The sequence below is a fragment of the Sceloporus undulatus genome, chromosome 2 (genome assembly GCF_019175285.1).
Source record: "Sceloporus undulatus isolate JIND9_A2432 ecotype Alabama chromosome 2, SceUnd_v1.1, whole genome shotgun sequence".
NCBI classification, from domain to species: domain Eukaryota; kingdom Metazoa; phylum Chordata; class Lepidosauria; order Squamata; family Phrynosomatidae; genus Sceloporus; species Sceloporus undulatus.
Window position 1 is genome coordinate 156195985 of NC_056523.1, and position 11724 is coordinate 156207708.

The window sequence follows — 11724 nt, forward strand, 5'->3', positions numbered from 1 at the left end:
TGATTTGTAAAAACCCACTTTTTTCCCCCTTTTAATTTACAGATTATTGCCTATCAGCCATATGGAAGGTCAGTGGACTGGTGGGCCTATGGCGTGTTGTTATATGAGATGCTAGCTGGACAGGTAAGGATGGCTGTGCTATTACATCCAATAGTTTAATTAGCATAACTTGAAATATGAAATATGCCATATTAAAAGGAAAGATTGACAGCAGAATGGTCAGCTGGATAGGCAGATCAGTCTCTGAAAGCTAAGTTTTAAAATTATATGATATGTGTTGCATGCATGGTTAATAGCTCATTAGCCTTAATCACCAACTTGTTCCTGTGTGCATGCAAGCTAATCCTATTTATTTAAGCAATGAGAAATGCAAACTCTGAGTGGCAGAGTTCTGCTGGAGGCAAGAAATCTGTATAATTTAATTCTGTTTATGCCTGAAAGTGTTGTGCAAGTAACCTCCTGAGAAGTTAACTAATATTGTCTATAGAATGCTCCCTGTTTAAAAGTAGTCTTAAAAAGTAGTATTTTCTGTCAGCTAGGGGCGGGGTGACAAGACTCTACATAGCAGCATCTGTTTTCTACACTCCTATATCTTTTCTAATACTCAAGAATACCAGTGGTTGATTATACACTGAAAATGTTATGTTGCCCTCCCCTGTGTAATGCAACATGGATATAAAATGCAAATATTGCAAATGCAAACACTGCCATCAATAACCAACCTTGTCTAATAGAGGCCATAAATTCTTCTTTCACACTGACATGTAGCCTCTGTTCAAAACCTTTCCCCTGGCATCATGGATATACCATGGGTGCCAGAAATAGTTCCTTGCAGAGCAGGAAGTCACACATGCCAATCTGTGGCATAGAGTTGGACTCTCGTCATTCTTCCTATACTGTCTTGCTATGTGTTTCTTGATTAGATTACAGACCAAACTCCACCAATGATAACTGCTGTACACTGATGTCCACTGTAAGAGCATTAGCTTCTATTTTGGACTAGAGTGTTGATATGTTTTCCTGAAAGCTTGTTTCATTTACTTGTTAAGTTTGTATGCTACTTTTCTACCAAACACAGCTCAGAGTGGCTAACAGCGATAAAAATAAAAGTTTAAACATCAAAAACATTAAATCGGGGCAAGTAAAATACATTGACAAAAGAGATTCTCACACTAGGGCCAAGTCCACAACAATCACGCTATTTGAAGATAACAGAAGCATAGCACTATAGTGATCAATATTTTTGCATAGTCGCGCAATCATGCTATAATGATGATATAATTATGCTTCAGGAGCCCTGGTGGCACAGTGGTTAAATGCCTGTATTGCAGCCACTCACTCAAAACCACAAGATTGCGAGTTCAAGACCAGCAAAAGGGCTCAAGCTTAACTCAGGCTTGCATTGTTCCGAGGTCGCTAAAATGAGTACCCAGATTGTTGGGGGCAAATTAGCTTACAGTTGTAAACCACTTAGACACTGCTTAGGCGGTATGAAGCGGTATATAAATGAAGCTTGTTTGTTTGATATAAAAACGAAAGAGAAACCCAATTGTGTTCTGCATATAAAAGCCAATCCCATTCATGAGCCCTTTCTCTGCATTCTGTGGTGTGGATAGGATGCATTTCATCCCCGCATATGGGAAAATACTAGACCTAATTGTACAATAAACTAGCTGTAATTTGTGGGGTTTGATTGCCCACTTCACCTTGTATGCCTATACAGTGGGCTCTTGGTATCTGCTGGGTACCAACATTTGAGAATGCTCAAGTCCCATTCAATACAGTGTCATAGTAAAATGGTGTCCCTTATATAAAATGGCAAAATCAAGGTTTGCTTTTTGGAATTTATATATTTTAAAAATATTTTCAAGCCATGGATGCTTGAATTCATGGATTAAAAAACATGGATATGGAGGACTGACCACTTCATATGTCTGCTGCTAAGTGTATCCCCTTTTTGTTCCAGTTTGCTATAGACTGAAGGTTTCCACAGCACCTGAAGAGCCTATTAGCATAATAAGAATGTGAATTAGTAGCAAGAATGATCAAATAAACTAAAGAATAAGTGCAAATTATACATACTGTGGGCCTCAGACAGCCTTTACACAAAGTGGGCCTTTTGTAGGGCCCATGGGCTCCTAGACCCTGATTTTTAAATATTTATTTATTATTTTAGCATAGACATACTGGATGAAATGACCAGTTAAATTTTTAAAAAAATATCTGATCTTGATTGCACAGCTGTGCAAAAATATTGATCGCTATAGTGCTATGCTTCTGTTATCTTCAAATAGTGTGATTGTTGTGGAATTGGTCCTAGTGTGAGAATCTCTTTTGTCAATGTATTTTACGTGTCCTGTTTTAATGTTTTTGATGTTTAACCTTTTATTTTTATGCTTTTTTTCCCAGACAAAAATGCACTGTAGGAGACTTGTTTGTCTCTTCAATACTTTTAGAGGGTTACCGCTAAGCAACAAAAAATACCTAAAAGTAGCCACATGTTACTTCTGTTTGCCCAAAAGGTTATGGATATGTTCCTCCAGCCCTTGCTATAAGCCCAGTCTTTGAGCTAAAGCGAATTGGAAGTGTATATAACAATTTTCCTTGATTAGTCTGCTTTTGATTAAATTATTCTGGATCAGCATGCAATCTTGAATTTCCTATTAAGTGCTTAGCTTTTCTTTTCTATCAACAGCCTCCATTTGATGGTGAGGATGAAGATGAGCTCTTTCAGTCAATAATGGAGCATAATGTTTCTTACCCCAAAGCGATGTCCAAAGAAGCTGTGTCCATTTGCAAGGGGGTAAGTTAGCAAGCTGAAAGGATAATATTATCTTTCTTCAAAATTGGAATGTAAAGAATGACATGATGGTGTCACACACATGCTTTAGGCACTATTTTTCATGGTATTTTCTTACTCATCCACACATCATTATCATCATCATTAATCTTCCTAGAACAAATGTTGCTATAGTGTAGAGGATTTTAAAAAGAAACTTATTTAGGTGTATCTCTCTCTCTCTCTCTCTCTCTCTCTCTCTCTCACTCATTCTCACACACACTCACACACACAAATACAAAAAATATACAGTTGTTCCTTCCAATTCATTGGGGATCCGTTACGGACCACCCCGTGAATTGGAAAAATCTGTAAATATTAGCGCCCCATTGTTTTTAATGGCTGTGCAGTCCCCCGCGCACATTCCATTTTGTCCCTCCTGGCTTCCCATCTGCGGAAATTAAAAACCACGAACTGGAAGTCAGCGAATCCAGAGGAACGATTGTATACATACACAAAACATAAAAAATAAACAAGACTCACAATACAACCTGCTTATTATACATTTAATAATCTTTCTTTAAACAGTCAAACCTTAATATACTTTCATGGCTCTGCTTCTTGATTCTCTTCTCTTTTTTTCATACTTTCCTTTCATCTCTCTCTTTCAGTATTCTCCCTTCTTACTACCTTCTACCTTTTACCCTATTTCTCTCCCTTCTCACCTTCTCTCAGTCCTTTCTTCCTATCTCTCCTTGCTTACCCACTGACTCTTACTTTCTAACTACTTACTTTTCCTTTCTCTTTTATTTCCTTTTCTATTCCCTCCATCCATACAGCTGATTTTACACTCTTGCATACATATGCATCATTCAACATTAATAAAATAATCCATTTACTTCTTTTCTATAGTTCTGGCTATACAACGACTTTGTTGTATCTGTCTTCAGGCCTTTCTCTCTACATACACTCTATTTTCCTTACTACAGAATCTAACTTACTATTTAAGTATCTATTTATTCTATTTATAAATTATTATTATTTCTTAAATCACCTATTATTCTTTAAAAACAAAAATACCTTTTAAAAAATTGTTAATTCCTTGCAGATTTCAGTAGACAGAACAGAACCAAAATGTCCTGACTTTATTAAGAGTGGTTTTTAAAAACAATAATGAGCAGATGTTTTGTTGGCATTTCATGGATGCTATGAATTTCCTCCATAGATGTTATGCAAGTCATATACTCAGAATGTATACACACTTCCAACATGGAGGTTATCTCTTTCTGTGGCAATTCTGCCCTTGAAACAGCCCCATAGTTATTTTGCAAGTAGTCACGCAGTCCCAGCTGCATTACAGTATCATTTTTGCCTCTAGATGGCATATTCTTCATGATTTGCCATCTGAGTACATCCCTCCTGGAGCTAGAATTGCTTAAACCATGCTTTTGAAAGAACACATTCTCTGTAAATTAAGAATACACAGTTTCCCAACTGATTGATTTAGTCATGTTTTTTGAAATACGGATTTTAAAACATCCTCCTTGCTAGCTCTTCAGCTTGATCTATTACTTTTGTTGCAGAGTAAGATAAAAACCACTCTCTATTATAGTAAGAAATGACTTTTTTTTCCTACTAGGAGCTTCTTGACCACATATTTCAGGTGTATTCTTAATGAGTGGCTTTTGTGATTTAAGATCAAAAGCTACATGTATAATTTTTTTATATCTCTTTAGGTCACTTATGCTTCCACCTTCATATTTATTTATTTCATTTATTCCAAAGATTTATATCTTACCTTTCTCCCACAATGGGATTCAAGGCAGGTTAGAATAATTTTAAATAGCAGAAGTACATAAGTTGAAAAAGATTAAAAATTATTAATGTTGAAACATAAGTTAAAAACAGAGTTAGAACTAGTAAAAACTGTAAAAAAAAAAAGAAAAGAAAAGAAGAAGAAGCATTTACAGCACACAGGACAACACAAGTAAAATTCATCCACTGAATGCCTGCCTAAATAAAAATGTCTTCAGCTGCCAGCGGAAAGAGAGCAGGGATGGGGCCAATCTAACTTTCCATAGCAGGGAGTTCCACAGTCTGGGAGCAGCCACAGAGAAGGCTCTCTCCTGAGTCCAACTGCACCTGCAAAGATCCGACTTCTCAAGGAACAAGACTAGTTTTAACTGTGCAAATGGACTCCTGGCCACAGCTGAAACTTGGGCATCCAGGTTCCAATCCATATCCAGGAGCACACCCAAGCTGTGAACCTGACATTTCAGGGGGAACGTAACCCCATCCAATGCAGGCTGAATCCCTATTCCCAAGTTCGCTCCTCCAAGGAGGACTGAAACCACTGTAAAACAGTGCCCCCAAGACCCATGCCAGAGAGGCGACCCAGAAGGAGACCATGGTCAATGGTACTGAAAGCTGCTGAGAGGTACAGCAGAACCAACAGGGACACACTCCCCCTGTCCAGTTCCCTGCATAGGGCATCCACCAAGGTGACCAAAGCTGTTGTTGTTTCTGGCTCTGGCTCTGTCCCATAGCCAGGTGTGAAGCCTGGATCTAGATCATCTGTTTCATCTAAGAACCCCTCCCTTCCTTTCTACACTTCTACACCAATAAAATTGTAATGTTTCAATTGTAATTGGAGAAAAATGCAATTATATACATTTGGTTTGAATCCAGAGAAAGCAGTAGCTATTGTCACTAATGTGTATGCATGAATTTGATTTTAGTAGGAAGCCTTTTTTATGTGTTTTCTTGTGCACTCCCACACAAAGATTTTTGTTTTGTTTAAATATTTGGATTTATTTAATTTCTGCTTATTCTTGACCATCCTAGGACATGTTATGTCTAATTAAGTGGTTTATAAACACATAAACTGTTGTGGAGAAATATCCACTACCACCTCTTTGGCTTTTCCACATTTTGTTGGATTACATGAAATGGATGATAATACTTGATGAACAAGTGGTAAAAATGTTAATTAAATCCATTTTAATTTCAGGCTGCAATACAACAAAATGTGGAAAAATCAGAGATGTGTCTGGTGTTTGTAAACACATCTGTAAGACACTAAATTAGAGGAATATTTCAAGGATTGTATATGAAAAAGTAAATATACCTGTGTGCATTCAGTGTGTTATTGTTGTTGTTGTTGTTGTTAAAAGCAAGAGCACTGGATAAATGCTTCAGATTATTAAACTGGTGGTCAGCCATAGAAATGATTAAAAAGTCTCCCCTCCCCAATCCATTTGTGTCAAGGATACTGTTTGATAAAGAATGATTCCTACTTCAAAATGTAGCATTTTTCTTCTTTCCCCCTCAGATCATATTTTCTCAGTGAAATTATTTTGATTAAACAAGTATTAAATATGCAACTGAAAAAGCATAGATTAGTTAATGGCAATTGAAACTCTTTAATGAGAGGGCTAATGTGTGTCCAGGAGCAGTTGTATATATAGACCAGGGGCAAGGTACCTTTCTGAGATGTTTTAGTCACATCTAACAGAATAAAATCCCAGGATCCCATTTTGTAAAGACAATAAAATAGAAATCATTTTTGTGAGACATACGTGACAATAAAGGACAATTTTAGTCACACCATAGAACAGTTGCCCTATACTCAGTTGTAGCAGGCTGTAGCTTGATCTTGTAATAAGAACACAGGGGAAGGGGGAAAGATTTGAAAATAATTATCTGTAAAACATGCATATAATTAATGTTATCAGCTTTTCTGAAGGTCAGGAATAATATCAGTGCAAGTTGTCAGTAATTTATTGGTCCCATTCTGAAAATCACTTTTTCATCACTGGTATGCTTATCTAGTTAATGACTAAACAACCTACAAAACGTCTTGGCTGTGGTCTTGAGGGAGAGAGAGACATCCGGGAGCATGCCTTCTTTAGAAGAATTGACTGGGAGAGACTGGAAAACAGAGACATCCAGCCCCCATTCAAGCCTAAAGTGGTAAGTAAAATGAGTAAGATCCTTCTTAGTGAATTGTTTCATGTTTTGCAACTCAGAGCTGGTTATTTCCACTGAGATTGGAGAAGTTCAGTTAATGTTGGTGGGCCAGATCCCACACAGTGACTGCACCTCCTTTCCATCTTTCAATCTTTAGGAAAAGAAGGAGGAATCACCATCAGTTCTCCTTGCTGCTGTTCCTTATTTTTAGTACAGAAAATTAAACCAGCCCCTGAAGTTTGATTAGTAAAATCAGATCTTGTCAAATCAAAGTGTGTGTAGTGTAGTTATTTTGTGAACAGCTGTACAGATTTCTTCACAATATCCCTACACAGTCTGTATTTCATCATTGTTCCTCTTTTTAGCGGCTATATTTTTGCTCCTTAAGCTTGGTGCCTCTCTACATTCTCAGAAAAACTATTTTAAGAAAACTAATGGTTTTTAATATCAAGCAGGTGTACATATGAAAAGAAATCATCATTTTGCAGTTGGAATGTTTTCTTCCTTATCAGATTCAGTAAAGATTCAATAACAATTCTTGTGTGCACAGTTTCTTTTCCGGTATAATTTGTTCTACTGAAGTATCATTTTTTTTTAAAAAAAGTTCACTTTACATAATAATTATAGGTTTTATTAGCTATACTTTTTAATGGGCTTTATGAAAATACAATCTTTTTACTTAGTGTAGGGCTCTGAGAAAGCTTTGCATATCTCATGTTCCAAGACTGCTTTATGAAAATTGTATTTGATGGAAGGAGTAATTGTAGTCCTATGGTGTTTTAGTTTAGAATAAACTGAAGGTTTTAAAAAAACCTCTGTAAAGCATCTATTTTTGGTGTGAGAGCTGAAATTTCACCAAAACCACCCATCATGTTGATTGACATAAAGATTTTTTTTAGTTTATAAAAGCACAGCCAATGTTCCTTTAGAATGTATCATTTAAAATGATTTTCCATTTTATTATTTTAACCAATCATTGAGGTGGTACAGGTTTGGCATAATGGTCAGTGACAAATCCCACTACAGGGCAGTAGTGATTCATAGCCACTCTATTATAGTGTTCCACCTCCACAAATGTAATGTGGTTCTTAATGCTTTTCACAGATAAAGAGGTACTTGCAGCAAACAAACCTGAGTTTTTAAAACATTACCAGAAGTGCCTGTTTTTAATATGTGGGAATGAGAAGACTGGCTAGCGGAGCATTTTTACTTTTTTCATTTACAGTTTTGCTGCTGCTGACAAAACAGGATTTCACAGACCTGGTTGCATAATAAGCATTGCCTCTATTCTGTTCATGGGCATAGGTGTGCTGAAGCAGTCCCCTGTGAAGATTGTATCACTAATTGAGTTATCAGCTCTGCACACAAGTTGGATAGTTGAGACACAGTTCCTTCCCAGTCTACCTGCGGGAGCTGCAAGAATCAGATTCCTGAATTTATTCCTCCCACTCAATATTTGATGAGCTTTACCATCAGTTGTGTGACCATGCTGATCTTATGTTTTCACTAGGTCAAGGTCTAAGATTTCAATAATTTTCAAACATTTAATAGAAATAAGATCATCGAATATAGGTATGAGAATCATCTGGCCCTCCAGATGTTATTGAGCTCCCAGCATTCCTTCCCATTGGCTATGCTGACTAAGGCTGATGGGAATCCAACAATTTTTGTAGGACATGAATGATTACTCCTCCTCCACGTATTGTTATGTATGTCTGGGAGTTTCATCATACAGCCAGTTAGGAAACTGAATTGTAGTCCAATCTTCTCACCAGTGGTGAGAAGATCGGACTGGGATTCAATTCCCTAACTTTCTCTGATATAACAACTGCTGAAAGCTTTTCCCTGTGGAAATGGCCAGATGGATTATTCTTTGCTCCCAAAACTGGTAACACCCTTCCCAGCTAATTTCCAGCGATCTTCCCTATATTTATTTCTCTTTTCTTTGGAAGAAGTGTTCTGGCCTGTTGAGTGTCTTTAGTGCATGTGTCCCACAAAGGAAATACTTTTATCCACATAAAAGTCTGTATTTTTATGTGTACATCCTCAAATACATAATGGGTATTTGGCCATCCCTACCTAGCCATTCAGGTGGACAATTGTAATGTGTGAACCACATAACTGATGATTAAGTCATGGACAGAATGGGTGAATAAGAGAAGTGCTTCCACAATTACAGGAATTCCTGTTTGCTGTAGGTTTAGCAGCACACATACTGGGATTGTTGGTATATATCCAATATTGTGTGAACTGCCCCTCATTCACAGATTATGAAATGTTAACAATATGTAGGCCCGCAAAGTTCACTACAATTAGCATGCTTGTTAAAAGATGGAATGTTTGTAATTACTTCAGAATATATGTACCTAACACTTCCCTATTTTTACATTTAGTCACATTGTTTTCTTTTCTTTCTTTTTTCTTGACAGTGTGGCAAGGGTGCTGAAAACTTTGACAAATTCTTCACCAGAGGACAACCAGTGTTAACACCACCTGATCAGCTTGTCATTTCCAACATAGACCAAACAGATTTTGAAGGGTTCTCCTATGTCAACCCTCAGTTTGTACATCCCATGTTGCAAAGCGTAGTATGAAAAACAGACACAGAGAGTCCTCACAAATGAAATATTGTCTGTATCCTGGAGTTTTTAGACCTTTGCCTTCTTGATTCCATTTGGGTCTGAAAATTTTAGGGGGAAGAAATGAGAACGGTACTGAGGTTTACAATGTGTGGTCTTAGGAGATCATAGCATAATACCCAATGTATTCACCTAGGAATCACTGTTGCTTTTAGATTACTCTTATGAAGCTTTGTCATTTTTATAACTTCTATGTCTTACTTTGTACCCTGTAACTCTGAAGTTTTCTTCTTATAGGATTTATAACAAATTTAAGAGTATCATGTAGGCTTGGGAAAAGTACATAGTCATTTTTTTTAAAAAAAAATCAATCTGATACATTGCACATGCGGCCATATGGGACCAGCTCCTCTCATTGGTTTGCCTGGTGTCAAACAATAGGATGAATGACTGGAGAATAATAGGCCTGAAAATGTAAGACAATTGGAATAGAGGGAAAATGGGAGCAAAGTAAAAAAAAAAATGCCTCAAAGTTTATGATAGGTAGGTACTTACTAAAGCAAATAAATGAACAAATCAGGTCCTTAAGATCTTTTTAAAACAGTTGATCAGACTAGAGGCATGTGTATAAAGCTTTCTCTGTGAACTAGGGAAAATATGTAGGATAAAAATGAACTAGGATCTGTGATAAACCTGCTCAAAAGTAAAACTGCATAATACTGATATGTATAATAATTTTAATCTCCATGAGATTATACTGTGATCCAGGGTGCCATTTTACTACTTAATTTTACCACTACTCAAGTTTATGTTATGCCAGTTCTAAAACTTTTTCCAGAAGGTTCCTTATCTTGAGTCTGAAACAAATCTGCAATCCCCCAGTTCCGCAATGTATACTTATTTATTTAGTGAACTGCATGGTAGGTGTAGAGTATGGAAAGTATTTGTACAGTAAATTAATAAAAGCCTAGGTTTCAGAATCTCTCCCACCTTCAGCAAATTCATCATTTTAACATTGGCTTGGGAGAACTGGAACCACAAAAGAACAAATTTAGAATTCAGGTACAGCTGAAAAGGTTTTCTTGAGCTGTGGTTCTTCTCATTGAAGTTGAATACAGTTTATGAATCATACATCATGCAATGAATTTTGCATGCTTACTAATTATAAGCATTAAATTAATCTATATTATGGATAAGTGTATCAGGTATGAAGATAATGATATACATTTTTACAAGACGCAGCTGTGCTATATTTGTGAAGGTCTTTGTTCTGGTTGACTATTTTAGATTTAGCTTAAAAGTTTTATTATTACTATTTTTTTTGTTTTTGATTTTGATTTAGTTCTGTGTAATGTTGACCATTTAGGGAAATTATGCTTTCTTTTTAGGTAGGTCTGCTGCAGATTTGTGATGGCTACCTACATGTTTTCGACAAAGCACAGTAAAAATAGTATGCATGCATGTTTCACGTGCATGTATCTAATTTTTTTTAATTGCTTAAACAGCTGCCCCAGGCTGCTATATAGAAACTGCTGGTGCATGTAAAGGTATACCCCCACCCCACACAACTCTGGATTTCTCTTTATGGTGATCCAGCATCAAATCCAGAAATAATTTTTTTACTTCTGGCCATTTAATAAGCAGCTCTAGGTTTTTGCATTATGGTGAAGAGGACTTGGACAGGAACTACCTACTCAGAACCAGTGCATGTCCTTCTTTGAGATGTGGCTAGAGTTGATGGATATTACATGTTAACTGAGTTCAGAAAACCAAAAAAATAGTAGGTCAGTCTTGCAAGCAAACACGGATTTCCCCTGTAGAGTGCAAGTCCTCCTTTTAAATTGTTCATGCCTTTTCTCCCTTTCCTTTACTCGAAGATGCTGAATTTTAAGACTAGTAAATATTTGATTTGCATTTGGGGCATGTAATGTGGTATGCTTTCCCCTGTAATGTTTTCCTTCTTAATATTTATAAACATGGATACTGAATGTGTGTATGTCCATGCCAGGATCTTGTCATGTCTTTTGTAGGAAAGGGCACTTGCCTGCTGTTTTTGCTATGCAAAAGTATGCCCTCAAAATGAAGTATTTCACAAAATTACAGTGGTGCCCCGGGATACGAAATGATCGCGTTACGAAATTTCCGGGGTACGAAAAAGTTAGATTGGAAAAAACTGTTCCGGGTTACGATATTTTTTTCGGGTTACGAAATTTATTTTGGCGCGAAATTCAAACACAAAGCGCGGCTAGCGGCTTTCCAGCGCTAACGGAAAGCCTTTTTGGGTTGCGAAATTATCGGGTTACGAACGGAACGGCGGAACGAATTAATTTCGTAACCCAAGGTAGCACTGTACCTGGAAGAAGAATGGAAAGGGTTCCCAATTATAGTTTGAAAATT

At 36.8% G+C, this 11724-nt stretch overlaps 1 protein-coding gene across 2 annotated transcripts in view; it reads left to right on the forward strand.

The window, feature by feature from the left end:
• Window positions 1-11315, forward strand: part of PRKCA (protein kinase C alpha) — a 285172-nt gene extending 273857 nt beyond the window's left edge. For both annotated transcript variants that reach the window (XM_042455224.1, XM_042455225.1), the window contains 4 exons: window positions 43-123; window positions 2696-2803; window positions 6611-6751; window positions 9178-11315. In XM_042455224.1, the coding sequence (XP_042311158.1) occupies window positions 43-123; window positions 2696-2803; window positions 6611-6751; window positions 9178-9342 (495 nt within the window). In that variant the 3' untranslated portion in view covers window positions 9343-11315. The remainder of the gene's footprint in view (window positions 1-42; window positions 124-2695; window positions 2804-6610; window positions 6752-9177) is intronic.
• Window positions 11316-11724: the final 409 nt, after the last annotated feature.